Here is a 19164-nt window from a genome sequence, read left to right as displayed (position 1 = left end):
CTCAGACGCGGCCGCTCCTCTCGGTCCCCTCGTCTCCGGCGGGTCCCCTCGGTTCCACCGGATCCCCTCTCGGCGCCGCCGCTCCCCTCAGTTCTGCCAGATCCCCTCAGCCGGTGGGAGTCCCCTCAGCGCCGTCGGGTCCCCTCAGCTCGGTACGGACCGGCCCCGAGCCGCCGGGGGTGAGGCGGCCACGCGGGGAAGGAGTTGGGTGTCGTGGCCTTTGTTGTCTTATTGCCCACTTACTTAACAAACCTCCTTCTCATTCTACGGAAAGCAGCGCTGAATAGTTGTTTTACCCTCTAAATTTTATTAGAGTCGCCGCAAAAGTGGAGCGGCGAGGTCTGTGTATAACCCAACCGCACAGCCATCCCCACAGGGTTTGTATAGCACAATAATATAAATGAGCTGTGTTAGACTTGAATGGAAACATAATCGTTCACAGTCTGGGCTGGAAGGAGAAACCTGTTTATTAACAGCAGAAGAATGTCAATGAATGGGGAAAAATGCTCCAAACTGCTCAAGTGGAGCCTGAGTCATTCTAGAAGGCAACAGCAGTAACACTGGGGCTGCCCAGGCCCTCTGTATTTCTTTTCTCTCAACTTCCCTTAGTGCCTAATTTCCAGATGCCACAGCCCAGCCCTCAGTGCTCCTGTCAGGGTCAGTAATCGTGTATGGGAGAACTGCAGTGAGACTCTTTGTCTTGTTCCTATCTGAGTTTGGCCATTGAATCATTTGCAAATCACCTCTAGCATTAGGAAATTCAACAAAAATTGTTTTTTGATGTGAAATCTCTTCTGCCAGGGAAGTGGTGACGTGCAGCTGGAGCCATGTCCAACAGCATGGAGAGGCGGGTGATGAAAGCCCTGGGACTGTGTGGTGAGTCACAAGAGAAAAACATCATTTTAGCATAAAGTACTTCATTATTTAGCCTGCAAGGAGTGCCATTTGTACAGTAGCTATTTCGTTTTAGCACTTTGTTATGTGAATTGGCTGGATCGTTAGTCTTGCATTGTTCTGCCTTGGTGGATTGCTTTCCTCTTTGGAAAATAGAGCACCCAGGCCCTTCTCTTTCTCCTTGGTCACACTAAATGGATGATGCGGGCATGGCACAGCAGAAGATGTTCCCCTGCCGGTTCTGTGTAGAATTTGTGCTTTTACTGTTGCCAAAAATAAGGAAACACGTGTGTCTTGGCCTAAGTAAGGCCCAGGGTAAGTTGCCTTTTTTTAATTTTGTAGAACAGCACACATTAAATGCCCATTAGAAAAGCTAGCATGTGTATTCTGAAATTTAGCCCAAGATGAAAATAACTGAAGATCCTGTCTGAAACACCTGCATGACTTGACTCTGGAAAGTGTGGAAACACATGAAACAGACTGTAACAAGTATGGGTACTTAGCATGTCACCCCAAGTGTGAATGTACGTGTAACTGCATGTGTATATATTTAGATTTTTATGCTTGATTTATTTTGTCATGGTGATCCGTTTTCCATGAGCTTTTTGAGAGTCACAGTAAGAACTCATGATGCAAGAAGCAAACCATCCTTTTTTAGCAGCTGAACATCATATTGGATGTTTCAAAGCAGTGTGGCTTCAAGAGCAGAGATGCTGCTCTGGTATTAGGGTACTGCAACATATCCAAAATAAATAGGATCTAAATCCTATAAGAGAAACTCACAGTATTTCCTGCCTTCAGAGATAAAGTTCACAGGAGAAAATTATTCCAAGGTCTGAAGCCTCAAGCTGTTGGGCTCTCTGTGGCTGACAGCTCAGTTTTGGAGGGGTGCCAGGCTAATGCAGGAATGCAAGTGGGATGGTGCTGGTAAAAATGTAACTGACTGCAGGAAGGAAAGAAAGGTGTAAACTGCCCGGAGCTTTAAACGTAGCCCAGAGATTACAGCTCCCAGAGCCAAACCTGGGAATCACAGCACAAAACTGGACACAGTTGTTCCCATGGTCTGGTACAGACCCAGGTGTCTGCACTGCTTGAGTCTTCACCTGAGGGCAGGGCTGCCCAGAGGTCTGATGGGGTAGGAATTACATGTGAAAACATTTCACTGATAAACAGGTGGTTCCAAGAATTTGAAATACAGAGGCTGTGAGGTTTTGTTTGATGCCAGCAGAAGGTGCCATGCTGACAGCACTTACACAGTCCCTCCATGGAACAAGGGGAACAATACAGCTGTCATTTCAGTTGCTGTCTCTGTATGGTGCTGGGGTGTTTTTTCTGTGGCTGTAAAAGCACAAGGATGTTACAAATGTCCCACAGCCGACCTCTGGAGGGAAGCTGTGCACCACAAGGACTCTTGTGCTGGTTGGCACTGAAGTCCTGCTAACATCAGTGGGAGCTGGGCTGATGATGGCCTGACTTCAGCTGGAAGGTGTGCCTGAGGGTTGCATGGTTTTCACTTGAGCCTTTTACTGTGCAAGTAATTGTCACTGTTATCCAGCTCTCCGGATTCTGATGCTACCGCAAAAAATCTGCTGTGTGGTGCATTCCATCTCGTTCAGAGTTGCCAGCTGGGGAGAATGACACAAATTTACACATTTGGCTAATTCTGAAGGTCATCTGGACTGTTTCAGGTCGCTGGGAGTTGCACTGAGGGAGCACGAGATGAAATCAGGATGTCAGTGTTGCTAAGTGTCGATACACTTCCCTGCCTTGCCCTTCCATGGCACTGTAGTGGGAGTGAAGTGCAGCTGTATTGGGGAGGGGGTGTAACTGCACCCTCTCAAATCAGGGAAATAGTCTCCTTCTGGAAAGAACAAGGAAATTCTAGGGATGATCTTTGTTTCATGCAGCAGCACAGCCACCCCAGAACTGTGCTGGGAGGTACCACCTTGTGCTATATGTGTCTTTCCTGGGCTCTGCTGTTTCTGGTTTTGGTGCCACTCTATGAAGTTGTTAATATCAACTCAGATCAACACAAAACCTACTAAACTGATTTTGCTTAACTTGTTTGCTCTTCTTTATAGTCCTTTTGTAATTGTTTACTGTCAAAAACAATGCTCATTCTTTCTACCAATTAATATGCACTCTTGGGAATAAACCTTTGCATAGAAGGGAAAGTCCATGACATAACTTTTAGCTCCCTGATACTGTGTCCTTGGAGAAGAGACCTGGGGGGAAAGCTGTGCCTCCTTTGGGGTGGTTGTTTTCAAGGGAAAAATTAACTTTTTTTTCCATCACCATTTCCTATGAGGGTCTCTTTCCTATTCAGCCCAGGGATTCTAAAATCATTCCCACTACTTTTTTTTATCGTGTTTACTTGTCTAATACTGTGCCTTGGAACACATATAACTCAGTGGGAGGACTCCAGATGACTTTCAGTGGGTTGTTCTGTTAATAATTGAAGCTCTGACTCTCTCTTGATTAGTTCTTTATATGCAGATCATGTTAAAAAGCTGAAGGGAAAGAAGAAAGATAATAGTGTTATAGCTGTTTTTCACTTAGCTTCTACTCTGATGGGTTAGACAGCGATGAAAATACAAACTGCCTTTATTTGTCCCATTGGTTCTCACCCAGCCTGTCACTGTACCCTCTCTAAAATCCTGTGCACTGCAAGTTCTTAGTTTTCAAGGTGAAAGAATAGATGTTCTGGAGCCTTGCTCATCTGATGTTACAGGAGGCTACTGAAATATTGATCACTTCTTCACCCTGCACACAGCAAATAAAGGAGGAGTTTTCAGTTGGAAGTTATTTTGCATCTGCAGGGCAGATCTGGTGGTGCTGGCTCTGAGCAACTTAGTGCAGTAGCTTTTAGAAATGTAAACAGAAGGGAGACAGCGCAATGGGAAGTGACATTGTTTTTGAGGCAGAGAGAAGCTCCTGTTCCCTGGGCCTGATGGAGAAACATCTGGGTTTCAAAGCTGCTTGTGGAGTTCAGTGCTACTTGTTGTGAAGAAGGGTAATCTGCACTAAGAACAGATAAGAGCATGAAAGCAATGCTTCCAGAGTAATGTAAGGCTGCTGAAATCCCTGAGGTCAAGCAGGGAGAATTCCTATACAAGAAATCCATTGGTTCAGTTGGAATAAGCCTTGCTCCTGTTCCCTTGCTTGGCCTTGCTCAGTTGTGGTTAAATGAGGAGAGGGATGATAATCATCTGATTATCTTGCTGTGGAACAGTTGGGAGCCCAGGCTTGTCCTCCTGCCAATGCCAGCTCCAGGGATGGGTCCAGCATTTGGAAAGAGAAGTAACGTGTTCCACAATCTCCAACAGGTGCAGTGGCTGTTCCACTGCTGAGTGTACCAGGAGAAAACCTGGAATAATCAGTCTGTTTGCTCATCCTAGCTGCCCAATTACCCACTGGGGAGAGCATGAACTTTTCTCAGTAATTAATTTAACATATTAAGATGGTTCTAGGTATAGGATGCAATTTCTGGTTCAGACCAAAAAGTTAACCATGTCAACTTACAGCAGAGTCTTTGGTTTGATATGGGAGAGCTGGCATGGGGGAGGCTAAAGCTCCACACTCCTGCCCTGTATCTACCAGTGTCACCACAGTTGATTCCAGCTGTTCTGGGATCTTTTGGTCCCAGAGTTCTTGGATTTTGTACCATGCCACAATCAAGCCAAATTTAAAACTGTGTATGTGTAAACCAGAAATTTTTCCCACAACAATTAGTAGGAGACTGTTAATGAAGCCACCATGCTCAATTACTCTCATAGATAAAAGTTACTAAAGTTTCCCTGTTCTTGTTAATAGATACTTCATCAGACCCTGTTCCTTATAAGGTAGCAAAACCAGAGCTCCAGGCTGAATATGTTTTATCTGAGCTCCAGGAATACTGATATCTGTCACCTTAGGTTAACACATTGATTAATCCAGACATCAGATAAAAGATAGAGTTTATTTAGGATTAAATACTCATTTATAAATAAATAGAATATGCAACTTATTTTCCGAAGTGTTTGATATATTGGCTTTGCTACAGATTTGTTTAGAACACCTGAAAAAGGACTGAACTGTAGTTAGCCAAGACACTGTTCCCATGTTACAACTTTATCGTTCATAGTATCATAGAATGGTTTGGGTTGGAAGGGACCTTAAAGATCATCCATTTCCAACCCCCTTGCCATGGGCAGGGACACATTTCACTAGACCAGGTTGCTCAGAGCTTTGACACTTTGGCTACAGCCACTTAACTCCATTCAAAGTATTTCAGGGTCCATTGCTCATTCCTAACTTTTCCATAATCTCTCCCTATCACCTCTAAATAAATGGCTGCTCAAGTTTCTACAACTAAGGCCTTTTCATCTCTGCTGGGATGACTTCAGGGGTACAGTTGCCCTGTAGGATGTGCTCCATTTTGTCTGCATTGTGTCTGTAACACAACACCCTGCTATTGAAGTAGAAAAAGCTGCATTAAAGTTTCTAGGCAATACCTAAAGCAGTGTAAGTGGCCTTTTTTTTTCCACGCAGGAGAGATAAAGTTACCTAGACAACTGATTTAATTTTACACAGGGGGGGTCCTGTATATTTTTTTCCCTGTGAATCAGTGACAGTTTTGACTAGGGAGACCCTCCAAAGCTTGTATTGGTTAATTGGTGTCATTATAATGCCTGGGGGCATTAAATTCAGCCCTGAATTTCACATTTTGAAAACTGCCTCACCCAAGTAGGCTATGCAAGTTTTACTTTACTCAGAGCATAAGACAAAACAGAATCCATCACAGCAGTGGGGAATAAAGCACACACAAACACCAGGGCCTTTTCCTTCAGCTTTGCCACCATGTAACGTGCCTTGGGTGCAGGAGATGTTAAAGCATCTACCATGGCATCCACAACCTCGTGGCCATTTGTGCTTCCTTCACTGAGAATGCTGTTGAAAAAGTCTGCCCGCTCCTGGACGTACTCCTTGTTGTAAACAGCCTTTTCCTCTTCGCTGAGTTCGCTCCAGATCTCCTCGGCGCTGACCGGCGGCTGGATTCTTGTGGAGCGCGCGTAATTTCCTGGCTGAATAATACAGACCTGGGAGCAAGATGATAAAAAAATTTGCAAGATGCAGTCAGTCATTGTGAGTTCAATTAAATCCCACAGTCAGTGAAACAGATCAAAAGCTTTCTGCAGACAGATTTCTTATGGAAAATGCTGCTTTGTTGGAATTTTAACCTTTGAAACTTGACTGAGATCAAAATGTATTCCCGTGAAACGTTTAAGATTGCAGAGGTGCTTTATTCTGACTTCCTCATTTCACTCTGATGTTAATGTTCTTGTTTTGACTACTCAGCACACCCTCACAGAATGCAATAGTGCATCTTTGATTTTTATAGAAGGCTTAATGGTATAAATGTTTTGACAATACTGAGACAAAGCATTTCAGTATGACTTTGATGTCTCCAAAGTGGAATACTTTGGATTTTTCCCTCAGTGGAGAATCTTGAAATTGATAATTTTTTTGACCCAATTTGGGACAAAAGGAGATGTCAAAGAAAATTAGAAGGTCCTGGGGAAAGAAGTGCTGTTTTCCCCAAGTAGGTGTAATTAAAAGTAAACTAGGTCTTGTCAGCCAAGTACAGGGGGAACCAAAGCTCCTGGTCTGCCTCTCACTGAAGTTGTCAGCAAATTTCTGTGGGTTTGTGCACATGTAGATTTAAATTGAGAGCACACAGGTCCTTTGCTGCTCTGCCTGTTTTCTTTGTGTGTGTTGTTTCTGAGGCTTCTGGGGAATTTCAGAGCAGGCTGAGCACTCACAGTATCCATGCTTTCCCTCAGTTAGCAGCAGGCTTGTTCAAACTATTTGTAGATATGCAACATTAAAAGCTCCATGGCATTTGACTGACCTGATTTCTACAGAGCGTAACACAAGGTGAGGAAAACCAGTGCTGAGCTGTGTAGGAGACTCAGGGATGTGACAGGAGCTCTCTGGGAAGTCTGTGGTCACATAAAACCTTAATGTCTCCAATCTGCCACCCAGCCCATCTACCACGGCTCCCACCTGTGTGTCAGTGCTGGCAAGGGGCTGCTCTCAGCCTGCAGGGCACATCTGAAGGATTGGGGGCAGATCCTATTCATGGGGAGCAGGACAAACTCCAGCAGAGAGATGGTGTGCACAGCTGGGGCAGCTTGTGCTGCCTCGGGTAGGTTTGTCCCAGGACATCTTTAGGAGTCTTCCCTTTTGGTGCTATTTAGAGAAGTGTCTGTTATCAGACAAATTAATGCCAGTAGCAAATCTCCCACATTTATTGTAAACAAAGGGGGTGTAAAAACTTCCCTTTTTTTTATCTGGCTAGAAGAGAAGGAGAGATGGTATTTTTTTCCATTCCTTAATTTTCTGTAGGCTTTCTAATGGAAGACAAGTACTTTGATTGCTGTAGGCAGCCAGCTTGTGTGGCCGGAGTTCAGCCATAGCTCCATCTGTTCCTTGTCACCTCTGTGCAGCTTTCTCCTGAAAGGACAGAGGGGACAACAGAGCAGGGGAAAGGGAGCACAGGGAAGCAGGACTGTGTATTTTGAAGACTCTCCACAGGGTAGGTTCTCAGGCAAATGCCAGCCAGCATCTCACATACAGCGAGAAACAGAAAAATAACTCTCACGGACGTTCTGGAAATGTTTGTCAGCCTGGCTCACTCTGTGTGCTGGGACTGTTCCAAGGAGGGGAACAGTAAAAATCCCAAAACTACCGAAGTAGCTAACTTGTTAAACTAAGCTCTTCCATGCATTTGAGATTATCCTCAGCTAATCAGTTGAAATCCTCATCATGCTGTGGGGTATTAGGATCCATAAAATCACTCGCATTTTATAGCATTTTATAGCATTTTGTATTTATCTGACAGGAGTGGTTAATAGGTGCATAGCTGTAATTTTTTTCCCAACACAAAGCTTCTGAACAATGCTGTAAATCTGTGTATGTAAAGAGAGCACCAATGTAAACCCTCCAGGGAAGACTTTTAGGGTTTGAGAAGAGTGTTTCAACAGTAGAGTGACTCCAAGGAAAAAGCCTAGTGAAGCTACTTAGTGATCTAAGCTTCAAGTTTGACTATCAGTGTTGCTTAGGCAGGGCACTAAGAGCACTCTTAGAGCCTCTTAGGTTAAGAGAATAAAAACATAATTACTCTGCACAATAATGCCTCTTGCTGTTCTCACAAAAAGGAAGGAGCTTTTAAGCACTGATGTTGTAAGAGAAGAGGAAGAACCCCTCAGGCAGGTGACAAGCCCCCTCCTCTCTCTGCACAGCACTCAGGGTCTGGGCTCTTTGCTTCTGCAGCCACCCCAGGGAACACTGGAGTTATCTGGTGCTGTTACAAGCTCTGTGTGGAATATGGCACTGCTCAGGCAGGCCTGTGTCAGGAAGTTTCTCCACTGTAGAGAATGTGGAAAAAATGTGCAAGTTCCAGTGTTGGCACACAAACCTGCTGTCCAACAGCTTCTCAGAACTGCAAACATCACCCAGGCCTGCTGTTCTTAGTGATTTCCAGCTGACTGATAAGCCACAGAGAAAACACCTCTTTCTGAAGGGAAGCTGCACTCATGGGTTCAGTTCTGATCTTTGTCTTTGTCACTTTGGATGCACGGAGCTTACTTTGCACAAGACTGGATATCATTTTGCATACACTTGTTCCCTTGGCCAAAATTTCCACCTTGTGCTTTGGGGATAGGTCTTTCTCATATGAAAATGAGTATTAGAAATAGCATGGAGTTTCACACAAGGTACTTGTTACATCACTTACCTGGACACCAAACTTCTTCATTTCCAGTCTTAGAGCATCACAGAATTTTTCAATTGCTGCCTTGGTCATGGAATAAATGCCATTTCCCAGAGTAAAATAAGCGATGATGCTGGACATGAAAACAATACGTCCTGGAAAGAAAATAGTTCAAATCACATAACTTTGCTCTCAGTCTTTAACGTGGAATTGGTTTACCTCAGGCTTTGAGCTGCTAATTCTGTGGTATTTATGAGGCTGCTTTACTGCAGAGTATGCCAAAGCTGGGCAGTGTAAGCACTCGCTCCCCAGCACAGAAGTGCACTCAGCTCTGTAGGCAGAGAACTTCACACAAAAATCTGCCCTCCTTCCATCTAGTGACAGGTGCTGGGCCAGGCAAAGTTTAACACATTTCCCAGTGTGCTGCTTATTCCTGCTGAGTCTGAGACAGGAGGGAAAAGGTGGAAACAAAGCAGTCCCCTAAAAACTTTAGACTGAAAAGTAGTAATAAACCACTGTGCTAGTAAGAGGAAGACTGCAAAGGAGAGGAGATGATTTGCCCTGAGCTGGATATATGGTTGCTAATACCATTTTTCCTGTGCTAATGATGTCTGTGCACTGAGACACGGCTTTATAACTGTGCACACAAAGTCAAAGTCAGACTGAACACTGATAAGCCTCACCAAGGAAATGTGACTTGACAAAATGTGTGCAGCATTACACTGCTTTGCCATAATTTCCCTGATCTGTGCTGCTTTTCCCCCTTTGTAGCTCCTGCTGAGCGCAGGCATGACTTTAATAGCAGAGATTTCTGATCTGAGGCACTGGGCTGTGCTTCATTTCCATTGTTTACTTGTCAACTTCTGTCACATAGTCACACCAAAGAGTAAGGAATGTGTGAATGTGGATATATAAATACCAGAGGTGAGGCAGAAGGTGGCCTTGTCTCTAACAATGCAGAGAACAGAGCTGCACTCCTGTTGCTGCCACAGATGCAGATGCATCTGGGCCCCAGGTCCGACCAAAAAGAACAGGGTTGTGGGACATCAAAAGGGTGTCATGAGAATGCTGTGAAATCTGTCATTCTGAATTAGGTTCCCTGCCTTCCTACATAGTGTTCTGAATAAATCTTACACACAGTAAGAGGAAAAGAACTACCAGCTTGCTGATCAAGATGCTGCATCAGCTGACTTGGCAGGCTGGAAAAGATATGGGGAAGTGTTGCTCCTCTCAAGGTAGGACGCTTAAGTTCTAGGCTGGAGGGCAATACCTCTCTTTACAGGTACTAATAATCTTGAAGGTTTTCTTGGAATAGCTGCCCATCCTAAAATGGCAGCAAGCCCCTTCCTTCACAGTGAGTGATGGTAGAACAGCCTCTGCCTCCTTTGTCCAGTAGCCAAGTTATTTGGGGCCCACACCCAGGATGGGGGACACATCATTTCCCTTCTCTCTTTGCCTCAGGTGACTGAAACCCAGCTTTCCCAGGAGAACACACTAACATTTGTAATTCAGGCTTTTCATTTGGAGATGTTGCTTGCTGCCCCCAAGAACGTGAGCTTTAGCTGTCCTGGCTGTTCCTGCAAGGAAGGAGACAGGAAACCTTGGGTTTTTCCTAAAAGTGCCCTGGCCTCCTCTCCTGCGTAGATGGAACTTGAAAATGGAGTGCAGGCAGTTAATCAAGGCAGCATTGTCAGCCAGGGGTGAGATGCAGAGTGCTCCTCTGTGCTGTGTATGTGCAGCCATCCAGACCTCAATCTTCTGAAAGTTTATGCATGTACTTAATATCATACACACAATTAGTCCCCTTTGCTTCAGAGTAACCCCGTGCAATTCAGGAAGTCAGAGAAATGCCTCTGGTGGATCAGCATCACAGAGTTTTAGCAGTAAGCAGGACATCACAGGAAAAGAGGGGTGTCTCCCTGTGTAATGGCCACATAACACACTCACTGGATATATACAATAGCACATTCTTTTACAAAAACACATCCAGCTCGTGGTATTTAAAGGCTTCTTTCTTCTTGTGTCAGAATATCATTAACCAAAGGCAACCAAGCAGAAAGAAGCAGAGTAGCCAGAAAGAAAAGGGGATGCTTTTATCTTACTAACAGTTTCTGTAGCAATGACATCTGGGGCTTCCAGATGAAACTCAGCCCTTCCTGTGCCTGATGCTGCACACACAGAGCACAAATCCTCATCTCTTACAGCTGACACACACAAGCTAAGCAACAGTGGGAGAAAGGAAAAGGGTATCCTCTTTCCCAAATACAGATGGAGACAGGTAGGGAACAAACTGCAAAGCAATTGAGATGTGCTGCCATACTGGAGAGGGTTATGAAACCATTTCTTCTCAGAAGAAAGGATAAAGCCCATGAATGTGGAGGCCCATGCAGATGCATTTATCCCACTGGATACCTGTGTGTCTCTGTGTATGACACTGTTTCACATACTTGAAGTCTCCTGCCCCAGGTCACAGAGAAGATCTTGTTAGACCTGGAACTGGAAGCTGGATGTCTCTAGTTCACCTCTGCAGGGTCATCCTTTCTCTCCTAATTGCCAAACAGTAAAATAGTAAAGCCTAAGTAATAACATTAAGCAGTTCATTGGATCTTTGTGTTTTCTCTTTGTCAGTGCTTACAAAGTCTTGCCTGGGCTTAGTGATCTCCTGTAAACATTTTTCCTCTCTTTTTTTGAGTCAAACACTGAGATAAATCCTTATTTGTAAATACTTCTATGTACTGCAAAGACAGAGTCTTTAAGGATATTTTTTGCTCTTATGACTTTACCCTCTTTTCAGGATCAAGTTGCTCTTTCAGGCCACACAGAAGGAGGCTGTCATTTCAGTTCAATGAGAGACAATTAAAGCTGCTTTTATAGATGCTACATTACCCTGATTATAGTAAGCTAATTATTCTACAACTCTAAATAACAGTGGATTAGCATTACCCTTGTATTTCCTTAGAAGGGGAAGAAATTCCAGGGTTGTCCTGATGCTCCCAAGGAGATTCACATCTGCAAATTTTTCATATGTCTCCATAGACAGCCACCCTGTCTCGCCAAAAGTTGATATTCCTGCATTGTTGACAAGCCCCCAGAAACCTGTGGAAGAGAAATGTCTCAACGAGCATCTTTAACTGAGAAACAACCACCACCAGAAAACAAAGCAACTCTGGTGATTTGGACCCTTGGAAACAACCATATAGTTGTGTTATGTTTTTGTCTTTTCTGCTTGTAAGGGCAGGCATGTTTTGTTTGATGAATGAATGCAGTTGTGGCCATTATCTGGACTATATGGAATGGTTTGAGTTGGAAGGATCCTTAAAGATCATCTAGTTCCACTGCCCTGCCATGGGCAGGGACACCTTTTGTATAAGTCTCAGTGCTATTTAATAATCACTCACTTTATAGTCATCTTAAGTTATTTATGAGTAATATGATCTGGGAGGCTAAATCTTACTGACAGTGTGGTGTGCCATGATATTTTAATTACTTTAATCCCACTGTGTGCTATGAGCAGCTTTGTGAAAATTATATTAAGCAGTCTAAAGGCTAAGGGGTACTATTTTCAAAGTGACCGACTAATTTAGGAGCCTAAGTCTTGGATCCTTTTCTAGGATTTGAGCTTTGATTCCTTCTGAAATCAGCCAGAATCAGGTACATGGGTGCAGCATTGGGTAATCAAACAAGGTCAGTGGCTACAGTGTTTTGTAAATTTTGTACTCTTAAGCAACTTTATTACCCACGTAAGGACAGGTTTTGGTGCTAAGGAGCCCCACCCTTCCAAACACAGTAAGATTTCAGCATTTACAAGCAGAAATTTATTGGCAGCAAAGCTTGTTCTTACAGATCTCTGTGACAGAAAGTTTGAAGCCCTTTAGCCCAAAGCCACAGCACATTTCATGTGAGCCCTGCACAGTGTTAACAAGCTCAGCTGCTGGAAATGCCTGTCTGTCGAAGTGAGGAGTGCTCAGGTTGGAGCTGTCATGCTGCCTAAATGCTGATCAAGCCATGCTGACTTTCCATGCCTTCACAGCACAGATCTGTAGATGCACAGTTTTGCAAACATTTGTGTTTCCATCCTCAAATCCTGACTGGCAGCGTTTCTGGGGTGACCAGCAGCATAACTAAGGAGTACCAGGGCAGCCTGACCTGCACTGAAACAGCTGCATTCGCAGCTTAGTTCTGCCAGCCTTGACAATTGGCTCAGGCATTTCCTTCAAACAATTCTTGTGTGTGTGTCTGAGGCAAAGGATTGTTTTGCCACGCCTTCTACAGATCTCTCAGCCTGGCTTTCTGGGGGCAGAACAGGCCTCAGTGCCTCTCTGCCTTCCTCTGGACACAGAGTCTGGGGCAGGGCTGTGATGCTGACCCAGCTGGACCTGTGGTAGCAGAGTTATTCTCAGGGGATGTTTGATCACCCAGGAGAAGGCACTGCAGAAACGCTTGGGCTGAAGCCTTTTCTTTCTAATCTCCTCTGACAAAACTACTGCAATGATTCCATGGTATCTTGGTCCTTCCAGAGCCCTGCCAAGAACTGCCAATACCAGATTTCACTCACAACAATAGCTGAAACAGAAAATTTTGGAATTAGTCTGTAAAGCAGACCTCTGTAAGCTTTTCTAACCTATATACACTATTTTATTACCTAATCAAATTGGTGTTTAAACAGAGAAAGAAACAGAGTTCTTTTAGTGAACATCTCATTTGCAGAGCAAAACACTCAAGATCAGGAATTTACCAGACAGAACAGGAATTTACCAGACAGAACTTGGATAACTCTGTCCTGCAAAGAGACTAAATCACTATTCAGCAGCCTGTCACAGCAATCCTGGACACTGTACCTCTCTGGTAACTTTAGATACAGATGGACTCATGTCCTAGTAATGCAGCAGTTTTGTCTGTACTCACTTCTCTTCCATGGCCCCAAATGTTAGCAGACAGAGGAGAGGAAATGGACCAAAAAACTGGCCACTGGAATTGGGCACCTTACACTTCCTTCTTCCCCTTACTGCTGCCCTGTTGTTCCAGACCTTTCCATCATTTTCTAGCTTTATTTCTCCTTCTTAAAACAGAACCAGCCCCATGGGACTTACCTCCCAGTAAAATGCTTCAAGATCAATGGATTAGAGTCCTCTGTGAAAGCTAATTTTCAATATTTTTTACTTGCACATGATCCAATCTGCTGATGGATCGAGTTGCTGCACATCCCATCTGTGTCTGCTCAAGGCTGGAGGTCTCTGTCCTCAGGGTTATTTTTACATAACCCAGCTCTAACACAACACAAACTAAAGCCTGGCATCACTGTAAAAGCTGTTCCCTGATATCTTCAGCTTTACCTTTTCTAATTAAAAAAGTTATTTTCCTTCTGCCACTGCGCCCTGTGCAGCACAGCAAGAACACTTGCTCCAGATATCCCTGAATATCTGGACTTTGGAAACATACCCATTAAACTTCAGACAATTGATTTTCTTCCTCTGAACTGTGAATCACAGATTTTAGCTAGCAAGGCTTAAGTTTTCTCTCCAGCCTCCTGTGCTTCAAAGCCTCCAGGTGGTCAGTGTTGGGCCCAGCCTGTGTGTATGAACAGAGCTCACAGAATAATGGCCCCTTCCTTCTCCACGGTGGCCAAATCCCAAGAGGGGAGAAAAGCTGGCCTGAGTTAAACTGAAACAGACTTTTGTGAAGGGAAGATTAAGTAAAACATAAAAACACATTTTGCTCAGGGTCAGCTCAAAACATTTCGTTTGCCCTCAAGCAAAACTTACTGTTTCTTTGAATGTTTTGGCGTTCCTGAATGGGAAATGTTCTGATATCTTCCGGAATTTTTCCTGCCACTTTGTTTAGTTGAATCAATTCTCAAAATTCGACCCAAATAACAAACAGTTCATTATTCCCTTATTCCACTTTCTCAGAATATTCCCTACCTCTTAAGAAACAACCTGCCCAGCTCTGTACTCAGGGTACTTGAATCTGCTTTGGTCTTTCTTTTCTGAAATGTTTGCGGTAAAAATCAGTGCTGTAAATGTGCATACAAAATATATTGTATATTTGCTTAGACAAAAGCAGCTCAGGTAACATAAGAAATACAGATGGAAATCCAGAAGGACAAGGCACAAGAATCAAACAGCTGAAGGAGGGAGACGTTGCATTTCCTCAGTGTCCATGCACAGACACTTTAGGAAAAAGCAGCTGATGTTTGGTGTGTCAGACTGTCAAAACAGAACTCATTCCAAGCCCAGTTTAGGAAGAGGGGTGTTAGACTGTGCTACAGCAGGCAGGGAATAAGTCAACTGGGAAGCAGGACTGGATGTTGGAAAGCAGGATGTCAAAGAGATTTCCACTGATCTCTGTGTTGGGAAAATGGATCCCGAGGACAAAGATTAAAAGATACGGCCACGAATCTAAAGAACCACTTTAGGAAACCAAGCTTAAGATTAGTGAGGCTTTCAGGAGAAGGACAGTAGCTCTCACATAAGCTCCCCAATAATTTCAACTTCATGACTTCATGACTTGCTGATCCAAAGTCCTTTTTTAGGCCAAAAATGTACGTGATGTTTTTCCAGAAACTCTTAAAAGTCCTGCTCCTATTCAAGTCAGTTGAGCTGTGTGTTTGCAAAAGCTTTTGAAAATCAGGCTCTTTCTGTGCAAGTGCCAACACACAGTTTAGGCCAGACTCCCTAAACTCTGACAGGTATACCTGGGATCACTGATCTTTGGAGCTTCTCATCTAAACCTGAGCCCATGGGAAAATGACGGGCTGTCTCCCGAGAGATTCCAAACCCATACTAAAGGAAACTAGCCAAAGGAAGGGAAGTGTGATTTGCTATGTTCCCAGTGAAAAATGAAGAGAGGGAACAACCCCCTCAGTCCGTGGCAATGCAGGGTGGTAGCAGGCCAGATGAGACTCCTGAGTTTTATTTATGTACCTTCATGAGTCACCATCCTTTGTATGGAATATTATGCTGTGGTTGTCTTCATTGCAAGGATGAGTCTATTTGTATAGGGAATCTGGGCCAAAATATTGTACCATGGCTGAATTCCATGAATATAAAATCTTAATTAAGTGGAAGACAGTACTTAATAACCTTGGAGTAGGAGGTAGGAACTAAAACTAATATCCCTCCCTTCCAGCTAGCTACATATCACCCACTCACAACAGGCAAGAAAAGGAGGAGAAATTCCTGCCTGAAACAGAAGAAAATCAGAAAAATTCTGAGGTTTGCAAATCAACATGCTCCAAAGGCCTGGTCCAAAGTTCATATTGACTTTAATGTGCACGAACTTTCTTCTTTCTAAGCAAGAAAGGACTCTACATACTTTAGAAATTCATCTTAATGGGTGCACAAGCCATAAAAACAAATAAAGAAAAAGGAAGGCACCAGAGCCAGCAGTTTCATGGAGCAACAGTTACTTGACTCTAGAGAATGAGCTACATACCACGGAATTGATCTGCCATCCTTTCAGATTGACATAATTTCACAGCTCAGAACAGAACAAATATTTATAGGGAAACAAACCATGAAGTGGCAGAATATCTAGCTAAGTGTGTTACCAGTAGTTTGGATTTCTGCTCTACCAGCAAGTTAGTCCTGAACTGTGGATTCCAGGGTCTACAGGGCAGCATGAACATGACACTGCGTGTGAACACGACACAGCCCAGGCTGTCAGAATTACAGGATAAATCATCTCAAACCCAGAGTTTCAGGTGACCCGGTCCCCATGGAGCCTGTAAGGGCTTTTGTGAGTCATCTGTGTTGTGTCTGCAGGTTGACAAAAAGCCTGAGAGGGGAGGCCTCTTAATCAGATAAGGTCAAGATCAACCATAAATACACACACTTAAAGAGCGGCACCTTACTTCACTTCTCATTTCATCCCCTTCCCAATGTGCACATGAGTGAGCAGAGGCCTTGCATTTCATTACTGCTCTGCGTGCTTTATTCTCCACTCCTGTGCCCTGCGTGAGCAGGAAGTATTTGTCTGTAATTCTGAGGGAAACAGCCTGAGGAACGTGCTCTGCGCCAAGTGACCCCCGGAATCACCCTGGGTGGCTCTCGCCCTGCAGCCCCAGTGGGGAAGGAGGTTCTGTGGCCCCATCACCTGCGCTGTGTCACGTGTTCTGAAGGGATAACCCAGGATTTAGGTTGTCTGCAATTATTCTGAAGCTAAATCTATCCATTCCCCGGGGTGCACTCTCCCTGCAGGGCGTGTAAGCGACAGATTTCCCTTTCAGTAACCCTTCCAGGGACTAGCCTGGCCAACCTCAAGTGGCTCCGAGAAGCAGCTGCTCTGGTATGGCACGGCCGCTGCCCTCGCTGCACTTCTACTTATTTCCTCTTTCCACAAATCTTGCCCAGAAATCCATCACGTTCCCACCCCTCCACGCCTGCACAGCTGTTCTGCGCTTCCCCTGCCCTTCCCTCCTGTGGGATACCTGCACAGGGGACCCGGGGACGCTGCACTCGGGGAGTTCCTCTCCTGGTGGGAAGGCGAAGCTGTACAAAAATCGCACCCGCTGTACAAAAATCGGACAAGCCCCAGTTCGCGTACACACCGAGGCGTTTTTAACACAAAGTATTGTTGTTGTTACCCACAGCGGTAACTGCGATCTGCACCATCAGCGACGGCGCTCCCCAGTCCAGCAGTCCCGGGCGAACCGAGCCGCCGTCTTGGGGACCCCGTGGTCTCTGAGCCCCCCGCGGCCGCCCCGGTCCCCCCGTCCGGCCTCACCTCTCTCGGGGAGGTGGCTGAGCACCATCTCCTTGGCCTCCCGCACGTCGCGGGCGCGGGTCACATCGAGCCGCAGGACTCGCAGCCGGCCGGGCTCGGCCGCCGCCTCCCGCTGCAGCCGCCGCGCCCCGTCCCCGCCGGGGCAGAGGCAGCCGGCGAACACGGTGAAGCCCAGGCGGTGCAGGCGGAGCGCCAGCAGGTGCCCGAAGCCGCTGTCACAGCCCGTGATGAGCACGGCCCGCCCGGCCGGCTCCAGCCGCGCCGCCCCGCGCCGCCACCGCCGCGCCAGCGCCAGCGGCAGCAGGAGCAGGAGCAGCAGAGGGGCCGCTGCCCACATCCCGCCCGCGCCGCCACAGCCCCGCCGTCTGGGACAGAGGGAGGGATGGAGCGCCCTCTCCTCTCGCCCGGCATCTCCTCCCAGCCCGACATGCCCTCCCCGGCATCTCCTCCCCCGGGCAGCGGCCGCCCGCAGGCACCGCCCTCGCTCCGCGGGCGTGCGGGGTGTCCGCTCCCTCCGAGCGCCGGTGGGGAGCGGGAGCGGCGTCCTGGGGGAGCCCGAGGCTTGGCAGGGGTCTGTCCCCGCTGGAGTCTCTCGCCGCTTTTAGTTTCGAGCAGAAAAGCGCGGGCTGTGAGCATCGTGCCATGGGCAGCTGGAGCTGCGCCGGCGAAAGGGAGGTGGGCTGTGCCGAGATCCGCTTGCGTGGACAGTTCAACTTCTCCGCTCAGCTGGGTTTTATACCGCCCCGGTGCTACAGACTGGCCGCAGGGCATGAAACGAAAGCAGCACGAGTGTTTCTAATCGGTCAGATGGGGATTTCTAATACAGCTGCACTATTATGTTAGTCGCTATATGTTACGTTTTATGTTACATTATAGTATTAAACCGATGTGGGGTTTTCATGGCTCAGGTCTGTGTCTGCTGTTGTCTCAAGGGTCCCTACATTACTCCATGGTGGAGGAAAATGTCTGCTTCTTGTAGGCTAAAATGACAGTTACACATTGCTGAAAAAAAGATCCCCGAGAGCTAAAATTACAGGAGAAATTTGATTAGGCAGTGCTTACTCTGCCCTTTCTTTTATATGAGCAACTCTCCAAGCAGCTATTGAAAGGGATACTATGTCATATCTGCCTCCTCTGAGTAAAATGAAATGATTGAGAGAAACAGATGCCTTTATTAATTGTGATTTAAAGTTGGTTTGTGAAAAATACAAAGGGACCAGAGTCATTCATTGACATACAAGCAGTTGCAGAGGAAGCAGGAGGCCTTAACACACAGAGGGATGGTCCAAATATTTACCTGAACTACATCCCTGTAACAGCCTTGTTCATATTTAGTGAACAACCTGTATCTAGTTGTGGCAGAGGGGTTTCTGAACTGCTGGTGCCCTGCTGCCCCTGAGTCTCCAGAAATGACACTGTCCCTGCAATCAGCCGTGTTTCGTGTTTGCTTGGGGATCCCTTCACACTGACAGAGAGAGTTTTACTGATATCCTGGGGAGAAAGGGAATAATCATTGTTTGATTTGCTTTTCCATGGACCAAGACATTCCTGTGTCTGTCGTCCTGCTGGCTGCACATCTGTCTAGGTTTACCTTAAATTGTTCAGTGCTCTCTCTCTCTTCTGCATTGCTCAGGTCTCCAAAGGCATTGCATTATAGGATTCAAAGCCTCAAGTGGCTTGGGAAAGGAGGTTGTGCTCTGCTGCTGGGAGACAAAGTAGGACATGAATGGTTAAACCTCAAAGAAGATATCCAGATAGTTGTCCTCAGTAGGATTTATTTGACCATGCTCCAT

The 19164-nt window shown here is 45.7% G+C and overlaps 2 protein-coding genes across 6 annotated transcripts in view; one reads left to right on the top strand and one right to left on the bottom strand.

The window, feature by feature from the left end:
• Window positions 1-19164, top strand: part of PAK5 (p21 (RAC1) activated kinase 5) — a 221389-nt gene that overhangs the window by 60641 nt on the left and 141584 nt on the right. For 3 of the 5 annotated variants that reach the window (XM_064647526.1, XM_064647527.1, XM_064647530.1), the window contains one exon: window positions 802-876. In XM_064647526.1, the coding sequence (XP_064503596.1) occupies window positions 828-876 (49 nt within the window). In that variant the 5' untranslated portion in view covers window positions 802-827. Of the gene's footprint in view, window positions 1-46; window positions 153-801; window positions 877-19164 lie in introns of those variants that run through there. The other 2 variants (XM_064647525.1, XM_064647534.1) reach the window with 2 other exon arrangements.
• LOC135410777 (D-beta-hydroxybutyrate dehydrogenase, mitochondrial-like) lies at window positions 4834-18033 on the bottom strand. Its single transcript, XM_064647546.1, has 4 exons — window positions 17372-18033; window positions 11591-11743; window positions 8672-8802; window positions 4834-5972 (listed from the first exon to the last, which is right to left on the bottom strand). Exons 1-4 carry the CDS (start codon window positions 17706-17708, stop codon window positions 5625-5627), a joined length of 969 nt encoding a protein of 322 aa, XP_064503616.1. The 5' UTR covers window positions 17709-18033; the 3' UTR covers window positions 4834-5624.

Source organism: Pseudopipra pipra, chromosome 3 (genome assembly GCF_036250125.1).
Source record: "Pseudopipra pipra isolate bDixPip1 chromosome 3, bDixPip1.hap1, whole genome shotgun sequence".
Lineage (NCBI taxonomy): Eukaryota > Metazoa > Chordata > Aves > Passeriformes > Pipridae > Pseudopipra > Pseudopipra pipra.
This window is presented reverse-complemented; position numbering and strand designations above follow the sequence as displayed.

What these genes read in the sequence shown, in the direction of transcription:
- LOC135410777 (XM_064647546.1), bottom strand. Translation starts at nt 17,708, where the DNA reads ATGTGGGCAGCGGCCCCTCTGCTGCTCCTGCTCCTGCTGCCGCTGGCG. An exon ending in CCTTCTAAGGAAATACAAGG is followed by an intron (nt 8,803 to 11,590) that starts GTAATGCTAATC and finishes TTTTCTTTCCAG; the next exon opens with GACGTATTGTTTTCATGTCC. An exon ending in TGAAGAAGTTTGGTGTCCAG is followed by an intron (nt 5,973 to 8,671) that starts GTAAGTGATGTA and finishes TCTTGCTCCCAG; the next exon opens with GTCTGTATTATTCAGCCAGG.